The sequence below is a fragment of the Crinia signifera genome, chromosome 6 (genome assembly GCF_055691185.1).
Source record: "Crinia signifera chromosome 6, ASM5569118v1, whole genome shotgun sequence".
NCBI classification, from domain to species: domain Eukaryota; kingdom Metazoa; phylum Chordata; class Amphibia; order Anura; family Myobatrachidae; genus Crinia; species Crinia signifera.
The window spans coordinates 261,720,840-261,740,670 of record NC_139222.1 but is presented as its reverse complement, the minus strand read 5'-3'; the positions used below and the strand labels follow the sequence as shown (position 1 = coordinate 261,740,670).

The following is a 19,831-nucleotide window of genomic DNA, read 5'->3' as shown; positions in this document are numbered from 1 at the left end:
CTGAGACACGAGGATTGCGGCATTTTAATGCCGCGATCCAGGGGACAGCGGGGGTCCCCCCTGAATCCGGGAGGGTTGCCCACCCTTCCGGGGGGCCGGGGGGGGTCCCGATTTTCGGGAGACTCACGGAAATTCTGGGAGGGTCGGCAACCCTGCCTTATACTGTTAGCAGAACGCTGCAAATTGCCAATTGCTAATTCTGAAATGATCAGCTGGCTGTATATACCGTATTGTGATGACACGGTTAATAAAGTGTATAGGTTTAAAGCAGAACTACTGTATTTACACAGAGCAGTCTGCAATTAGCTGCTGTATTTTGTATTTACATGGCATTAAAAATGCATTAAACACTTTCCTTGTGGCTCGATTCCAGATCTTACCCTGTATAATGTAAGTATGAGACCTATACCACTCTTCAATCCATCAGTTTATTGGTTGCTACCTGAATGTGAGAAAAACAGATCTAAAAATTGCCCTGATTTGCATGTGATAAAACCAATAACAACAGCTGTATAAAAAAACAATTGGTAAAGAACTCTCAAAAATTATGTTCTGTCATTAATCTTCTATATAGGGTCTCATGCAGTTGAGGCAATACTAAGGAAAACACTATTTTGCAGGAATCTATGATCTGCAAACTATGTTTGTTCTAGGGAATAGGATTGCCACACACTGTAGCAACAATTCAGGGCCGGAGGCCGGATTAATGGGGGCTCAGGGCCGGATTAAGGGGGGGCTCAGGGGGTCAGTACCCCCCCCCCCGCCCCCAATCAGTGGGATCTGAACCTATGCCTCCAAAGGGACAAGAGAGTCACTCGATCATGGGTATGTCTGTTTATGGATAAGGAATTGGCTAGCTTGTTAAACTCACCTGGTATGTACGGATGGAGCCCCTCTCTTCTTTGCTCAGCTCTCGCCAGAACGTTGACTCCATCAGACTGGGACGCACGTGCACCTCATGCGCACGCGTGTCCCAATCTCTCGGGCAGTGGGACCCTACCTGTCTCCACTTCAGGGACACAGGCAGGGATAGGGGGGTCGGGCGGGTATGTGGATCATTGGTGGGTAGCTCCGTCACCCTGGGGCACGCAAGCATCTTGTGCGCGCGTGCCACCTGGCAGAGGCTGGCAATAGAATCGCCAGCCCCTGCAAAGATGAAACAGGCTCCATCTGTATGTAGCAAACAGGAGTATGGACCTCTGTACTGCCCACTTCCAGGCATCTACTGCCTCCTGACAGAGAATGCAAGATTGAGTGGCTCCCATTCTGGTGAGGTAAGAAAACCGTGGTTTTGTTGTCCAGACGAAGCTGAACTGAGATCTCCGGTGGGTCTATGACTATGTCTTGGGTAGGAGGTAGGGGAGATCTGGAAGGAGGAAGAGGAAGTGTTATCCAACTGCGAATCTCCCTGTGAACTGTGGGAGATAGTATAATTGTGTCTGTGCAGTCCATATCCTATCAAAGAAGGGATGATAGGAGGTTCTGGAATTGTCTGGATATGAGAGGAGCGTGAAGAAAACCCCAGATCTGAGGTTCTCATTTTCCCTATCACCCTAGCCAACTCTGCCTGACTGGGCACTCCATTCGCCAGCACTCTATGAGAATAGGCAGGGGAGCCGTGGAGACTCGTGCGACATCCCCTGATACCCCCCACCACCACCACCCACCCCGGAGCGCGTGTAATTACCGCGGGTAGTGCCGCGCTGAAACACCCCCCCCCCCCCAGAGGGGAGCGGGCGGCGTTGAGGGAGTTGGGGAATTTGCCTGGGGCGCTGACGGGGCTTGCACCGGCCCTGGCAATAGCCCATTTGTAAATTGCACTGAAGACTCATTCCAAGCCAGCACAATATGCAGCAATAAGCAATGTTATTTTACAGGGAAACAGAATGATTACTGCTAATCACGGTGTTCCCATGTGTGAGTGATTCATATACTGTATACTGAACATTGTACTTTCCCGGCTCTTGCATGATACCAGGCAAAGAATTATTAAATACCCACAGACATTAAACAGGTCTGAAAATGAAAACAACTTGAAACCTACAGTTGACTTTGTAAATATGATTTTTGGAACTGAAGTGGATAGGTTAAAGCTACAGGTATGTACAGCTGTGCGGTCAAAACACATTTCCCTTATGAGAGACAGGAATAGGAATTGCTTATTTGGTTTAATGAAATTACTTACGACTGACTGCAGCATCATGAATAACTGACTCAAAGCAAATTATTAGAAGATGCAGTGATTCTTCTGTAAGTAAATGCAGCAAGAGGTGTCTATTTATATTACAACCTGCATTGAGCCCCATACACACCAGACAATCGCATACATCCCAACCTTGTTATAATTTAAATCAGGGCCGTCAGCATGGCCAGCCTGAAAAGGGGGTATGCTAAGGGGAGAGTGGGCAGGCCTTGGGTGAAGGGGGTGTGGTCTAGTGCTGTAACTCCCTTTTGCTGTGCTAGCGACAGGCAATGTCGCCCCCTCCCTCCTCCAGTGCCGGTCTCCGCAGGTCATCCCCGTTTGTGCCGAATCCCAATCACATTGCGGGACCAACGCATGCACAGTAGCCTCTTCAGTACTGCACATGCGCTGGCCCCAGCCTCTGTGGGGCTGCTTCGGAAGCAGACCTGTAGAATGGTATACGGCCCGGGTCCAGCGCATGAGCGGTAGAACCCATTTTTTTAGGGGCTGCCCCACAGTTGCGCATAGAGAGCTTTCCCGTAGGGAGGAAACACCTCCCAATGGGACTGCCTTGATGACTGGCAGGTCGGACTTCCAATAGGAAGTCACCAGGGCCGGCGACAGGGGGGGGTCATGGGGGACATGTGTGACGGGCCCTGGCGATCTGATGGGCCCCACCGCCCCGGGTCTCTCCAGCTGCCGCAGCGATGATGTGTCTGTCACCACTCAGTGTCAGCGACAGGACGGCCGCAGCTGCTCAGCGCTCGGAGGCTGAGTCAGCTGTCTCCTGGCTGCACTGCGCACCGCACGGACCTTACTGCGCAGGTGCGGCATCCGCCACACACTGTGTTCCATGCTGTGCTGCCTGTGGCTGCCTCTGAGTCCTGCCCTGCTTGCTGCTGCTGCTGTGGAGATTCTACTGCACAGTTGTATAGGTAAGGAGGGAAGGACTAGGCAAGAAGCTGCTTGGAGCTCATCTCTCTGCAGAGAGAGCCAGGCATGTGGGCATAACAGTGTTCTGCTAGTGTAGTCACAATTCTATAGAGAGCTGAGAGAGGGCAATGATGTGAGTCCACGCCCCACACCAAAAATACTCGCAGCCCTCCTTCCACTGTGCTTCTCTCAAGGTTAATGCATTTCTTACACAAATTCACTTGTACAGGTTGTGTTTTATACAAAGTGCAGGGGGAGATGTGCACGGTTCTAGGAGCATTTTAAACAATTGCCTTTAACAACTGCTGGATTCGCCAGCCCCCGCAAGCAGAGGTCCCCACCGCCTCGTCGCCGTCCCCCATCGCCATCCCCTGCTCCCCCCCCTAACCCTGCCCGTCTCTCTGTAGCGGAGACGGACAGGGTTCCCGTCCCCCGCCAACAGGAAAATTGGACGCACGTCCCAGTCAGATGTAGCATCCGCTCGCCAGTGGGGGTGGTCTGGCGAGCCCCAGCACTGAATGAGTGGTGCTACATCTGAAGATGGTGCTCCATCCAGTCATATCTAGGGTGGCCAATCCTGGGATTGGTGTGATAGAGCGCAGGCCATGGGCTGAGGGAGCGCATCAGTGTGATAGAGCGCAGGGTGAGGGAGTGCATTGGTGTGATAGAGTGCAGGCCACGGGCTGAGGGAGCACGTCAGTGTGATAGAGCGCAGGCCATGAGCTGAGGGAGCGCATCAGTGTGATAGAACACAGGCCGCAGGGTGAGGGAGTGCATCAGTGTGATAGAACGCAGGCCGCAGGGTGAGGGAGTGCATCAGTGTGATAGAGCGTGGGCCGGATGTTGAGGGAGCACATCAGTGTGATAGAACGCAGAAGACGGGCTGAGGGAGCACGTCAGTGTGATAGAACGCAGAAGACGGGCTGAGGGAGCACGTCAGTGTGATAGAGCGCAGGCCACAGGGTAAGGGAGCGCATTGGTGTTACAGTATAGAGCACAGGTCGCGGGGTAAGCTAGTGCGCCAGTGTGATAGAGCTCAAGCCGTGGGGTGAGGGAGAGTGTCAGTGGTAAAGAATGCAGGCTGTAGTGCGTCCAGTTTATGTTCCAACAAAAAGGGGGGTTAATAGCGTTTGAGGGTGTGGGGAGGCCCCAGATATATCGTGTACGGGGCCACAAAAATGATGTTGCCTGCCCTGGAAGTCACTGCCAGTTATTGTGAAGCCAGAGCAGTCTCACAGACTGCATTTGGCTTCACACAGTGACGGATTTTACCTGGGGAGTAGGGGGGCTGCAGCCCTGCACCTCATAGGTAAAAACTGCCACTGATTTTAACCCTTTGAGTGCCAATTGAATTTTTCACAGTAGGTGTAAAAATTGCCAAGCAAACATTTCTATTCATCATAATGACCTGTAATCAGGACCGGCGTCACCCCTAGGCATTTGCCTAGGGCGCTGGCCATTGGAGGGCAGTAGTTCAGACAATCAGTGATGTTGGCACTCAAAGGGTTAAATAAGTTTAAAATACAAATATACGTGTCAATGCTTTTTATTGCCTACAATTTGGTGACTGACAGACAATGTCTAGGTTGACAGGCAATAGGTTAATAAAAAAAGGTTGACATTCCTGCAGACGACTTTGACAAAAGGTCGACATGGAAAAGGTTAAAATAAGTTTTTTTAGTTTCTTTGTTTCCCTTTTTTTAACTTTCTCATACCAGCTATTTGGACTCCGACCTGGAGCAGCCCAAAAGCATGGCGAGAAAGGCGAGCCACGTAAGGGTGCACTAGGGTATGCAGTCAGCATCCCAGCAGCTTAGATACCAGTGTTCACTATACTGACGCTAGTCTCCCTACCTCTGTCTAACACCTGCGCAGCATTCCAGCAGCTAAGATATCAGTGTTCACTATACTGACACCAGTCTCTCTACTGCTGTCTAACACCGGCGCAGCATCCCAGCAGCTAAGATACTGATGCCAGCCTCCCTACTGCTGTATAACACCGGCGCAGCATCCCAGCAGCTACAGTAAGATGCCGATGCCAGCCTCCCTACTGCTGTCTAACATCGGTGCAGCGTCCCAGCAGCTAAGATACCGATGCCAGCCTCCCTACTGCTGTCTAACATCGGTGCAGCATCCCAGCAGCTAAGATACCGATGCCAGCCTCCCTACTGCTGTCTAAAACTGGCACAGCATCCCAGCAGCTAAGATACCAGTGTTCACTATACTGACACCAGTCTCCCTACTGCTGTCTAACACCAGCGCAGAATCCCAGCAGCTAAGATACCGATGCCAGCCTCCCTACTGCTGTCTAACAACGCAGCATCCCAGCAGCTGATACCGATGCCAGCCTCCCTACTGCTGTCTAACACCGGTGCAGCATCCCAGCAGCTAAGATACCAGTGTTCACTATACTGACACCAGTCTCTCTACTGCTGTCTAACACCGGCGCAGCATCCCAGCAGCTAAGATACCAGTGTTCACTATACTGACACCAGTCTCTCTACTGCTGTCTAACACCGGCACAGCATCCCAGCAGCTAAGATACCAGTGTTCACTATACTGACTCCAGTCTCTTTACTGCTGTCTAACACCGGCGCAGCATCCCAGCAGCTAAGATACTGATGCCAGCCTCCCTACTGCTGTCTAACACCTGCGCAGCATCCCAGCAGCTAAGATACCAATGCCAGCCTCCCTACTGCTGTATAACACCGGCGCACATCCCAGCAGCTAAGATACCGGTGCCAGCCTCCCTACTGCTTTCTAACATCGTTGCAGCATCCTAGCAGCTAAGATACCGATGCCAGCCTCCCTACTGCTGTCTAAAACCGGCGCAGCATCCCTGCAGCTAAGATACCAATGTTCACTATACTGACACCAGTCTCCCTACTGCTGTCTAACACCAGCGCAGAATCTCAGCAGCTAAGATACCGATGCCAGCCTCCCTACTGCTGTCTAACACTGGCGCAGCACCCCAGCAGCTAAGATACCGATGCCAGTCTCCCCACTGCTGTCTAACATCGGCGCAGCATCCCAGCAGCTAAGATACCGATGCCAGCCTCCCTACTGCTAACACCGGCGCAGCATCCTTGAAAGGATAAGGGTTCTGGCGCCGAATCCTGACCGCAGGGAATCCATATTTATCCCTACTCTAAATGGGGGATCACATGCTCATGTGTTGACATTGACACCAAATAAAGTCAACGTTTTTCCTTGTGTTAACCTTTTGTCAACGTTGAACTTGTGCATGTTGTCGACGTAATAAATGTCGACCTAGACATTATTTGTGACCTGAGCCACACCCCTTAATATCAGTGGTCAGTGCTGAGATGCATTCATTCAGTTGTCTCCAAGCATGTTCCCACAGAGCCCCCTCCCCACTTCCCTAGTCACAGCTGCCGAGGAGCAGCCTGAGGATTACTGTACTGTGCGACGGTCTGCATGCCGCAGAAACAGCAATAACCGGATTGGCAGCGATTTCCATTACACTGTAGCCGACAGCAAACATAGTAGATCATTTGAATAAACTAGCCCATCTGCTGTCTTCTCCATGCCTGTGGTAAGAGTCCCTGCCAGCCCAGGTACAGATGACAGTCACTAAATAGAGCCAGTGGGAAGAGTGATGAAACATACAGACATGAAGGACACGCCTCAAGTCTATCTGCCTCCAGGCAAAGGGCCTACGGTGCTCAGTGCCAAATCTGACCTTGTTCCTACTACAGCGCTGCCCTGTTCCACTTGAAATTCCCCCAGACACATCCAGAACCATTCTATATGTGCATGAAAATGATGACAGGTTTGTGTTTCTCCACTAGTCATAAATCTATAGAGCAGATTAGCAGGAAGAGGCTTTGAGTTTACACCGTTTTATTAAATGTAAAATCCGCACTTGGAAGAAGGAAAATGCAGTATTGATTGTTTTTATAAATTGCTCGTGCGTGGAATGAAGTGAGCAATAAGAACTGCATCACCCAGCAACCTGATCACAGGGGAGACGGGGGCTTTACAGTGACTATCCTTATTTATAGATAAGCCATATCCCTTTATGAAAGAACACCTGTATCTGTACGAGAACAACTTCTGCCAAAAGGCAGCAGCAGCAGCTACAGGCAAAACCAGAATTCAAAAAGAAGCAAAAACTGGGACTCCTTTTCACTTTATGCATTTGAAAAACACAGGTGTTCCATAAGAGGATACTTCAGTCATTTATTCTGCATTATTCACTTTCGCATCAGTGACACGTTTTCAGAATAAGGGGGCAGATATACTGTATTAAGCCTGATGAAGAGATAATGGGCCATATTTAATGCGGTTAAACATAGAAAACAAGCGATCGTCGCCGTTTAACCCACGCACCGGCCGTTCACCGGTGCATGTTAAATCTGCCCCACCCGCAGTGCACATGGTTTTGTCCATCTAAGAAGGATTTTGTCAGAAAGAATGGACTAGAATAACCCCCTCTGTGAGGAGACCTGCAAAACATGCACTGCGTGGGGTAATGAGGACCGAGTTCCCTGACCACTGATTTACACGAACATCAGGATTCACTTAGGGCTATTTCACACTGTCCGGCTCCTGCCGGACGTCAAAATCCCGCACGGCTTAAAAGCCGTGCCGTCCCTGCAGTGTGTAATGGACAGCTATGTGTCCATTCACACGGGACGGTCACGGCATGGCTGCCGGGTAGCAGCCGGATCTTACCACTGCAGTGTCCGGCTGCCATGCCATGGCCGTCCCGTCCTCACAGGTCAGTGTGTGCTGAGGGCGATGGGGGCCTTTCACACACACCTGTCATTTGGTGTCCGGTTTTAGCTCTCCACCGCCACCAAACTGACGTCACTTCAGTTTCTACCCTCAAATTTACACAGCACTGGCTCACGGAGCAGGTGCATGTGAAAGAGACAACTGTCAGGCAAAAAGCCGGACAAAGTGTGTCCGGCTTTTTGCCGTCCGGTCAAAACCAGAGTGTGTGAAACTAGCCTAAGAAGGAGCTGTCCAAGGTGGCCAATTTATTTCAAAGAAAATCTAAAACTATATCTTAAAGGCATTTAATGGCATACAGAATGTGAATGTGACGGTTGTATTAGACGCAACAATTCTGGAATATCAACTTTTTCTGACTGTATCGACTATGATTAATATATTCTATACTAAGCAGCACTTTGCTGTCTATAGTAAGACACAAGTGATTGTGCTCATGATGAAAATGGATTGTAGAGATGCTGCTTGAGAGCTGTGAAATGCAAACAGGTGAAACATCAGTTGAAATAAACATTCCTAGTAATAGGGCATTTTGTTTAATGATCCCATTTAGTGACAAGGGACTTGGGGTGAGCTGACAGAAACATGACCACATGTGATGATTAGCATTTGAATTGATTTATGACGGAATAGAGCTCAGAGCTCTTCAAATACTCAAGGAAAAACCAAGGTCAATGTTACAATAACACACAAAAAAATATTCCGATATAGTTAAAGCTTGCAGACCAATACTGTTTGTTTGGTGGTTGGACAACTGGCTCTATACAATTAATATATTGGGGAGTGGTCACAATTAGCAAAGTGCAAGAATAGAGAGGGTGCAATAATAGCAAATTAGGATGCCAACACCTCCACTTGGAGAGGAGAGACCACAACCTAACTACAGTGTTTGGAGGGGTTTTGGTGATGGCATAAAACAGAGGTCCCGAAATGAGGTCCTCAAGGTACCCCAACGAACCAGGTATTATGAATATCCATGCTTAGCCACAGGTGACTTAATTAGAACCTCGGTCAATTTGATTTAACCATAAGCCATAGATATACTTATGGATCATTGGGTGCCTTGAGTGACATGTTTGGGAACCTCTGGCCTAAACGTTCAGAAAATGAACAATACAGATCTGTACTATGCACACCAGCCGTTATCAAGTAGGCAAGTAACTAGTTCAGTGACTAAACCAGGCTTTGTGGTTTATTGGCTTAAGTGATAGTACCGCAGTACCCATTGCTTGGTGACAGATAGAGCGGAGCAGAAGTGTAGACAGCACACCAGCTGGTGGCTGCTTTCTTGGTATACTGTACCCAGTGGTGCAGGGTTCTGGAACAGCAATCACAAGCGGGTAAACATGCCTGACTCAGGAGCTAAGATGAGTATGTCCATCCTAAACCATGTCACTTTTATACGCTAAGATGGATGGGCAGGTACACTGTTGATGGTCATTTGGTTACTCTATCAGTCCCTTCATTGGTTACCTGTATTCTACAGTATTCAATACAAAATTATTTTACTCACACACAAAGCCATAAACCAAACTAAACAGACCGCCATCTGACTGGGACACACTAGCGTGCCACACGCATGCACGTCCCAGTTACCCTGCAGTGGGGGATGGGAACCCAGCCCGTATCCACTTCAGGGAGATGGGCAGGGTTAGGGGGGGGGAGCAGGAAGGTGGGGAACGAGATCGGAATGGGGCAGCGAGGTGGCGGGGGCCCAGGGGGAGCTCCGTAGTAAGGGAACGTGCGCGCGTCCCCTTCCGGCGGCTGGTGGGGGCTAACGGATGGCGAATCTACTGCCAGCTCCCACCACGGTGACAGGCACTACATCTGTGTTTCAAAATATCTTCCAACCTGACCTCTAACTTTCATATACCATTCCTATCTAATCACTTCCCTACTTAACTTTCTTCCCTACTTACTCTCTTTCTTTATTATATTGCAGCCCTTAGTTGAAATCAACCACTGATATGTAAGATTATAAAATGCAATTATTTTCTCCATTTGAAGTACCTTACTAGTCTAGGCCACTTTACTTAACAGAATAGACATAGCTTTGCTTTTACCTTCTTTCAACAATAACAAGTATTTGTTTTATTTATGATAACGTAACTGGTAGTCACGTTTGAGACACATAACACATTCATATCTCCTCAATAACAATGGAAGGAGACATATGCATAAGTCGAAAACTAGAAAACATGGAATATTCATGATCAGGAGCACAAAATTTATCTAAATCGACTCTTTAATCCCCATCAACGAATTGACTGTTTCTCAGTGTAATCTTTTATATGCAACTCAATTAGATGATGGTTATATAGTCCATTGGTAATATATGCGATTCTGTTCTACCATATATTTATGGTAAGTCTGTTTATACGGCTATTTGCTAGCGCTGCTGCAAGGAGATTCTTAGAGGTAAATTTACTAACGCTTCTAAAAATGAAAAGAGATGATGTTGCCCAAAGCATCCAATCAGATTCTGTTTATCATTGCTCTATTGCATTCTAGAATCTGATTGGTTGCTATGGGCAATATGACCTCTATTTTAGAAGCTTTAGCAAATATACTCTGAGAGCAGATGGGGGACCACCGAGATTTGTGACTTAATCTAGGTGGTGATGGGAGAGTAACCCTATTAAAATGTTATCAACAATATTATTATCCTCATCATTATCAATCATTATTAATCATCTATGGAGATGGATTTATACACAAGGGGAAATGAAAAACATATTGCATGATGTAAGAGGTAGACGGATGATACTGTAGATGGGACTGTGAAATACAAAAGCATAAATGGCTTACCTGCCGACCTCAGCCCTCTTCTACCGAACCGCGGCACTGGAAAAAATAAAGTTTTGTCTGCCATTAACTTTGTTTAGCCCTAAAACAGATCAGTATTAATGAGAAAATGTGTATAGTTTAGATACGCTGTATGATACATGCTGATATCTACCACACTAATACAGAGGGCTGTATTCAATGCGGCCGGTGAGGGGGTTAAACAGCTAGAAACGCCGAAAACAATCAATCCTCGCCATTTAATTCCCATGTCTGATGCTCACCCTATTCAATGTTCTGGGGGAATTCTTGCTGTCTCAGGACAGCGAGGAATCCTCCAAACGGCGAGGTTTGCGGCTAATGCAGGTAGCCCGCTGTATTTAGACGCGAACAGGGGTGGATTGGGACTTCAATCCAGCCCGGGAAAAAAAGTCATGCAGCAGCCCGGGGAGGTGGGAGATAGCGGCCGCAGATGTAATGCGGGGGGGGGGCGCGGTGTATGCTATGCGGGGGGCGGTGTATGTAAAGCGGGGGGTGGCAGCCGTGGATGTAATGTAATGTGGGGGGGGGGGCGGCCGTGGATGTAATGTAATGCGGGGGGCGCGGTGTCTGTAATGCCGGGGGGGCTCACCTGCTGCTTTCTGCCGGCTTCTGATGGGGGAACGGGAGCTGGGGGCTCGCTGCTGCCGCATTTGTAGGCCGATGGGAGGTGCTGTGCGCTATTGCGCATGCGCAGCAGCCCTCCCGTGGCCGTTTTGGATGGGGGCAAAGTGCCGTGGGGGGGGGGGTGTGCGGCCGTGGGAGGTCAATCCGCCCCTGGCCGCGAACCACGCTGTTTTGGTGGCCTCATACGCCATTTCGGCCTTGCTGTAAAAACCCAGCGAGGTGGAAACGTTGTGTGCAGTGGGGTCAGTTGAATACTGAACCCGAGTTGTGATGAGAGCATTCAGCACTGCTTGCCATCACAGCTCGCATGAATACTGAATACTGCCCATTGCCTGACTTCTGACATGGTCCCACTTCAGCTTCGTAGAGCAATCTAGACATTTTTCGGCAGCAGACAGCAGTGGAGTCTGGACAGTGTCTTGCATCAGACATATACTGTATGTATCGGGGCTGGAAATTTGCCAACCAGGGACATGTAAAAATGATTATGTCTCTCGTGAGAATATTTAAGGGTAGCAAGGGTGGAATCGTACCGATAATCTCTCAGAACAGACTTAGGTCTAAAGTCATTAGGGCGACCCTGGAAGGTCGACTGGCCCCAAGGTCGAAAGGGTTAAAGGTCGACATGGGTCATGGTCGACATGACTTAAGGTTGACATGGCCAAAGTCCGACATGGTTTTAGGTCGACAGTCATTAGGTCGACATGAGTTTTTCACAGTTTTTTTTTACCCGAATGTTGACACAGTCGACATGGACACAGTTGGAGTTGAACCGCAGCCCCTCGCATCGCTCGCTTCGCTCGCAATGCTTCGGGCACGGTGCCTCGCTACGCTCGTCACACTATTTTATTCTCCCACCATGCAGTCAACCTTCCGGGGTCGACCTAATGACAGTCGACCTAAGTCTCTTCTGACAGTTGACCGTTTCCCGCAAGGGTATGTTCTAAAACTTCGCAAAGCCCGCTGTGGCACCTTGCGTCGGCCCTGTGCGCAGTGTTTTATATTGGTCACTGGAACAGTATTGTATACTGGACAGAAAGTGTTTTACAGTAAATTATTTAACATTTGTTTTTGTTTTTTTCTTTTTGCTGCACGTTTCCATAACTGACACTGGAGATGAAATATCAAACCCATAAAATGTAAATCATGCCAACATTTGAAGATATCCATATTAAGCTGAGACAGGCCTTTCACCAAAGTCTTCCTAGTCTTCCTAATGCTCCCAACATGACTTTTCCAGATTGTGGGTGAATTGACAGCATAAGGATTACTGTAGTCAGAAGCCGCAGGAGTAGTAACAATATGGAAGCACCGGGGGAACCCTAATCCATGAAGCTTCAGTATCTCCTATGTCCTTTCATTGTGGCTTAACTGCTATCTAACTCTCTTAACCCTATCTGTTACATAAAATGCTGTATCTTGAAATGGTAGATGTCGGACAATGTAATATGCAATATAAAAAAAACTTACCAGGCAATTGAGACGCCATTAATGGTATCTTGATTGGAGATAGTGCCAACATGTGGCATGGGGGTACTAAAGTCTGTGTTGATTCAGAGTCCAAGCCCGCTACTGTTGTAGAAGGGGAAGCGACAGCGCCAACAACTGCAATAGACTGGTTGCTGCTGGCTGGTTTAATTCCACTCGGACAATGATCTAGAAAATAATATATATCACATATTGATTATAATCAATAAAAAGTAATAATGAACAGAAGGTAGCTAGAATAACGGGGTTGGGATCGTTTGGTCTACAGTACCCAAATGTCGACAGAGTCAACATGGACACCGCATCTTCTGGCACACTATTTTATTCTCCCACCACCCCCTAGTGGACGGTAGGGTATGAAATACTGTCTGTCGGCACAGGTCGACTCAAAAAAACTCAAACCCCATGTCAACCTTTTGACTGTCGACCTGGACACTGTCAACCTAATGCTTATGCCAACCTAATGACCTGTCGACCTAAACCCATGTCGACATTGACCCATGTTGACATAATGGTGTTGACGCAATGCTTGCCGACCAACATACTGTAGACCAAAGGATCGTATCCCGAATAACGTATGATTAAGTAGAGATGCGGATGCTTAACCTCTTGAGTGCCAAGTGAATTTGTCAAAATAGATGTGAAAATTGGCGAGCAAACATTTTCATTCATCCTAATGACCTGTAATATTACTTTATATAGGAAAAATAATCTTATTTTACACAACATTTTTTTTTCATTTGAATTTATATAACAAATGTGAGCGACGCTGGCATTTTTTAGTGAATATTTTGCTCATCATCACAGAGATGTTGGCACTGAAAGGGTTAAACAGTGATTGTTACATTTTGCAGGCAGAGAAATGTTAAAATGAACTCATTTGAAAATATGCTACTGTGTAGGTGGAGCAACAATGTTGAATTGTATCATCAGAGCCCTGACGCCCACTTCACTGGAGAGTGGATGGGATCAGCGGCGTAACTATAGCACCGCAGCCCCCGCCACCGCGGGGGGGCGCTCTGCATGTGGGGGTGCCGGGAGCTGCGGTGCTATAGTTAAACCCCCCCCCCAATCCCCCGCAGACTTACCTATCTCGCTGGTGGCTCCGTTCTTCTGCTGAGGACCACCACAAAATGGCCGCCCCCATATAGCACACTGTTCTCTAAAACTGTCTGCTGTATGGGGGCGGCCATTTTCTGGTGGTCATCAGCAGAAGAACGGAGCCGCCGGGACCAGCGCGATAGGTAAGGCTTTGGGGGATTGAGGGGGGGTTTGCATGGGCGGCAGGGCGGGGGGTAGGGGTGCTTGGCGGGGCGGGGGGTAGGGGTGCTTGGCGGGGCGGGGGGTAGGGGTGCTTGGCGGGGCGGCGGCGGGGTGGGCGCCCAAAACGTAGCTATGCCACTGGATGGGATGCAGGGGGATTTCTACTCTGCTGCTATCCTGGTAAAAATTCCTGATATATGGAAGTCTCTGGTAAATTTGCCAAGTACTGTACAACTAAAACTCAAACAGTAAACTGGTTTAATATTATACTTTTCCTGTTAGGTTAGGTCAGAGCAGGAGACATACAGATGTAGTCAAAGCCAACTCCCAATTGCCAACTCCAATTGCGGCGATCCCATCGCCATGCGCATGTATCATAGAAACTAAGTCGCAATATTGCTGCATGGCGATTCCGCACCACAGGTGCAAACTAGGCGTGACAAATGTGTAAGAGCGGGGACGATCTTGCAACGGTGAGCGCGACTGTGTTTGAACAGCTTTGGTATTTTAGAAATAACCGTTAGGGTTGTTTAAAGAGTAGTGCATCACTGTGCTGGCTCCAGTCTCCCTGTTCTCCGGAGAAGCGTCATACCCTATACCGAGATGGTCACAAAGATACAGAGCATGTGCAGGAGCCAGCTCGAGACTGTGTGAGACTGTGAGTCACATGGCTTTGCGAATGGAATACCCAAGATATAAAAGGGGCTGTGTCTGATCATAGGTGCCAAAGGTTCTAACATTACACCAAAAATGAAGAGTGACAGCGAAGGGTATTGATCGTTAGGTCTCCAGCAGTTAAGTCGACATGCATTTGGTTGACACCATTAGGTCGACATGCAGAAAGGTCGACATGGGTCTAGTTCGTCACGGCAAGGTCGACAGTCAAAAGGTCGACATGGGGTTTTTTTCTGTTTTTTTTTTACCCGAATGTAAACACAATTGACATGGGCACTGAAATGTAGTGCTGTGCTCGCCATACTTTGGGCACGGTGCCGAGCGTTATTCTCCCACCATGAGCTAGTGGATGGTAGGGCATGAAATACCGCCTTTCGGCACATGTCGGCTCAAAGAAACGGTGAAAAACCCCATGTCGACATTTTGACTGTTGACCTTCCCCATGTCGACCTAATGCTTGTGTCGACCTAATGACATGTCGACCTCGACCCATGTCGACATTTCTGCATGTCGACCTAATGGTGTCAACCCAATGCATGTCAACCTAATGACCGTAGCATACAGGGAAAATAAATTCCATCAAATATGCCAGGTCTGGGCAACCGGTAGCTCTCCAGGTGTTGTGGCACTACAACTCCCAGAATACCCTCCAAACTGCCAGATGTCACAAGATACTCAAGGCCCCCAAACACTTGTCCGATCTGGCCTCTTTTCACCAGAATCTGGGGGATCGAGCCGAGTAATTGGGTGAAAAGTGGCCAAATCCGAGGTGTTTGACATCCAATCAGATGCCCGGTCCCATGCGCATCACATCAGATCTGAACCGCTGCACGTCCGACATCCCTCCCGGCAGCGGGGAAGTAGATTCCCAATATTTTGAAAGCCACGTGATGCCAAGACATGGCATATGCTTAGATGAGGCACAATATATAACACATTAGAGTTCTGTATCCTCAGGATACTTCAATTACCAACTTGTTTCTCGTTCCCCCTGAAATACACACGTAATTAGTTTATAATGGCTATTATTGCGTACAACCGTCTACTTTAGTTTGAAATGTAATGCAGACTTATTGTTCTCTTAACAAGAAATTCAGAAAAAAAAAAGTTTATATTGTATCTACTGAATATTTCCTTTTAGAAAATAGTTTAAAATGAATTTTTGTTTTTCGTTGTTCTAAGAAGATCCTGTACAATGTAGCAGCAAATGAAGCGTGTTGCGAGTTCATCGCTGTGTTTTAATTAACCACTCATTTAAAATCTTGGCAGGCATAAGTGCGAGTGAGCATATGGATTTTCTGAAGATAACTGTGAGATTTGTTGCAGCGCTCCGCTGAAAGCACCGCCACTTAAGAATGTGCTATAATATGTTTGTGGAACATACAGTATGTGTCACTGTATGAGCCTCGCTGATAGTTAGGGTGACCTAGGCTGGATCTGGAAGGCTTGCGGAGTGCGGATTGCAGTGCGACATCCATTTTTGAAAAACCAACTGCAGCTACTGAGTGTTACACGCGGGTCAAAGATGGCATTTTAGGTAACATTACTGCTGTTTGTAATTTGGCCGGGCTTGAGAGGGAGCACTAATGAATTCATAGTGACAAGCTACTGAGAGGGATCGTTCAGAATTACATGCAGTCCGGTATTATTGTAATGATTTCTCCTTTGCTTTTATTTCTCCTCTAAGAACAGCTAATACATATCAAATACCAACATTGTACAGTGAAATTTAACTAGAAAAATTAAATTGTTACTTGAAGGTCAGACAATGGGGGTCATTCAGACATGCTCGCTGGGCTGCAAATTTGCAGCCTAAGCACCCTCCGCTCCTTTGGCATCACTGGCACGGTCTTCTCCTGGTTCACCTCATACCTCTCCGATCGCTCCTTCTCCGTCTCCACTCCAAGCTCCTCCTCTCCTACTACCCCGCAGCCAGTCGGTGTTCCCCAAAGGTCAGTCCTTGGCCCTCTCCTCTTCTCCCTCTACACCACCTCTCTGGGCACCCTCATCAGCTCCTACGGCTTCCATTACCACCTTTATGCTGATGATACCCTAATCTATCTCTCCTCCCCCGACCTATCCCCATCACTCCTGTCCAAGGTCTCCGAATGCCTCACGGAAATCTCAGCCTGGATGACCCAACGCATCCTGAAACTTATCATGGATAAAACTGAACTTCTAATCTTCCATCCCCCGAACATCCCCTCTTCTCCCACTATCTCCATCAGCATTGGTGAAACCGAGATCAACTCCACCGACCAAACGTGCTGTTTCGGTGTCATCATTGACTCCTCCCTCTCTTTCACCCCCCACATTCGTTCTCTCTCACAGTCTTGCTGCTTTCACCTCCGCAACTCGCACATCAGACCATTCCTCTCCACTGACGCAACCAAAATTCTCATTCACTCTCTTGTCATCTCCCGCCTTGACTACTGCAACATCCTTCTCTCCGGGCTACCTCACGTCTGCCTCGCCTCGCCCCTCTCTAATCCATTCTCAACGCTGCTGCTAGGCTCGTCTTCCTCTACCGCCGCTCCACCTTCGCCTCCCCCCTCTGGCTATCTCTTCACTGGCTCCCTCTTCCTTTCCGAGTTCTCTTTAAACTCCTCACCACCACCTACAAGGCTCTCTCCTCCCCCGCTCCTTACCTCTCTTCACTGATCTCTATCCACACTCCCTCCCGTCCTCTTCGCTCCGCCACCGACCGCCACCTGACCTCTCACCTAAACACCTCCTCCCACTCCCGTATCCAAGACTTCTCTTGCGCTGCCCCCCTGCACTGTAACAACCTCCCGCCACCCATCAGGCTTTCTGATTCCCTTACCTCCTTCATGGGCTCCCTCAAAACCCACTTCTTCCGACTAGCCTATCCCTCCTCCTCCTAACCTCTTTCGCTCCTGCTATCCTGCCTCCCCTACCCCTCCATCCGTTCCCATCCATTCCTACTTATCCTATTGTTTTTCATTCGTCCACCCACCTCCTTTTAGTATGTTAACTCTTATGAGTAGTGCCGTCCTTCCTCACGTACTCACCTTACCTCTTTACCTCACCAGTGCTCCTGCCCTGTTCTTCCCTTCCTCTACTTCATCATCAGTCTCCTCGACAAATTCGACAGCAAATTCTGAACTGATGCTGATTTTAGTTCTACCAGCTATATCCCAATTTATGCTGTATTTTATCAACACACCCTGTACGTTACCTTGTAATTTGTATTTTTGTTTGCTATGTACGACGCTGCGGACACTTTGTGGCGCCTTATAAATAAATTAACTACTACTACTAAGCACAGTGGGCATGCGCAAGCCGTACACTTGACTAGCTTTCGCTTGCTGCATGCAGGGTGACTCACACCTTGTAGGCGTTTCAGTGCTTGCTGCCTGTGTTTTCTGTGTGCCCCCCAGAAAACGCAGGCATTCCTTGGCTGTTGGGAGGGATGGTCGCAGCCATGCACTGGGTTGGGGGGCGTGCGTTCAGTGGGGCGGCGACTACCAGCTTGCAGGTTTCCAAACACTTACAGCCCAGCGCGCAGGTCTGAATCGGGCCTAAGGGGTCTGGTTATTTAGATAGTCCTTTTCAGTCTCTCACATCATGCTACCATATTTCTGTGTATTATCTTCTCCAGATCTCATCAGACCCTTTTTGGGACCAATTCAGATCTGTAGATATAATGGATGCACATTAAATAAAAATAAATAAAAAAACAGCTTTTAGTTGATTTTCCCATGTGTAGAGCTGTACACATTTTAAGATGCATCCGTCTCTGAGTGGCAGGGCAATAATCCATCCTGCATTGGCCCTGCCCTCCAGACATGTGACATGATTTCATATTCAGGTACATGCTCGTTGCCAGAGGAACCCCACTGCTCATTGCCACTGGTAGAAAAAAAACAGTGTGCGCCTTCTGTACACTTGAAACAATTTATTAACAAATATCACAAAAAATGATTCCTAAAATTGACAAAGCCGCCTGAGCACGGCGAAATGCGTCTTGTGAGGAGTTATCCAGAAGTGCTGACAGTTGAGGACCGGCGGGGTACACTGACGGCATTGGACCGAGAGGAACTATCTGCCATTTGGCTTAATCCCACCCGCGGTAACCTGGTCCCCTCTGCTGATACACTTAGCCGACAAAGGACGTCATCTGGCAGCCGCCACACACATGGTGGTCTGTGTGCCTGACAGCGGCACATCTAAGAGCTGCAATCACCTGCTCCATACCCACTGGAGTACCGCACAACCCGGCTGCAGCTCGATCCACTGGCCGGAGAAAGAAAGTGTGGAAACGACGCAAAAGTACTGTGACCCAGCGCACACACTAAGCAATCTGCAGGTCAGATGGATACAGGAGTTTGCGTTGTTAATTAAAAGACTGACATGTCCTACTAAACAAGTAACCACTTCATTACCAGCATTGAAGAAAGGACCTATGCTATTAATCTTTGCTGGAAAGGACTCTTTCTAATTATCACTCACACCACCACTATGTGTGATCTGTCGGAAACATCTGCCCAATTCCAACGCCCCACTTGTTCAAAAAGAAACCGGTAACTATAGTTACAACCTTATGCATTTGCATTTAAATGGCTTTTTAAAATAATCGTGGTTTTGTGCATGCATGCATGATCATTGTTTTATGGTTTATTGATTTATATGTTTTTATGTTTTTGTGATATTTGTTAATAAATTGTTTCAAGTGTACAGAGGGCGCCCACTGTTTTTTTTCTTTCTGTGTACTCTGCATTTGAGGGCGGAATCCCTCTACCAGAGGGCAGCTATCTGTACACGTCACAGCACACCTGCCCCTAGCGCTCAAACTTTGCTGCTATTCCTTCATTGCCACTGGCACCTAGTCCCATCGCATCGCGCCTGACCCATGACCTGCTTGCTTTCAGGGGTTCTGCTTGTTGTCAGGGGGAAGACACAGTAGAATATTGTTGGTGCAAAACGATATCGTATAGACCAATATACGTTATGCAAAGGATCCATTCCATGCTAAAGCAGTGACGTATAGTATATCTCATTGTGTTACTATATTGTAATTCATGTGTTTTATTTGTCTCCATGATCGCACAAAGATATCTA

General features: G+C 48.1%; 1 protein-coding gene across 2 annotated transcripts in view; it reads right to left on the bottom strand.

Moving 5' to 3' along the window:
- Positions 1–19,831, bottom strand: part of TCERG1L (transcription elongation regulator 1 like) — a 233,801-nt gene that overhangs the window by 150,816 nt on the left and 63,154 nt on the right. For both annotated transcript variants that reach the window (XM_083149469.1, XM_083149468.1), the window contains exons 4-5: positions 12,794–12,979; positions 10,682–10,717 (exon numbers count right to left, since the gene is read on the bottom strand). In XM_083149469.1, coding sequence (XP_083005595.1) covers positions 10,682–10,717; positions 12,794–12,979 — 222 coding nt within the window. The remainder of the gene's footprint in view (positions 1–10,681; positions 10,718–12,793; positions 12,980–19,831) is intronic.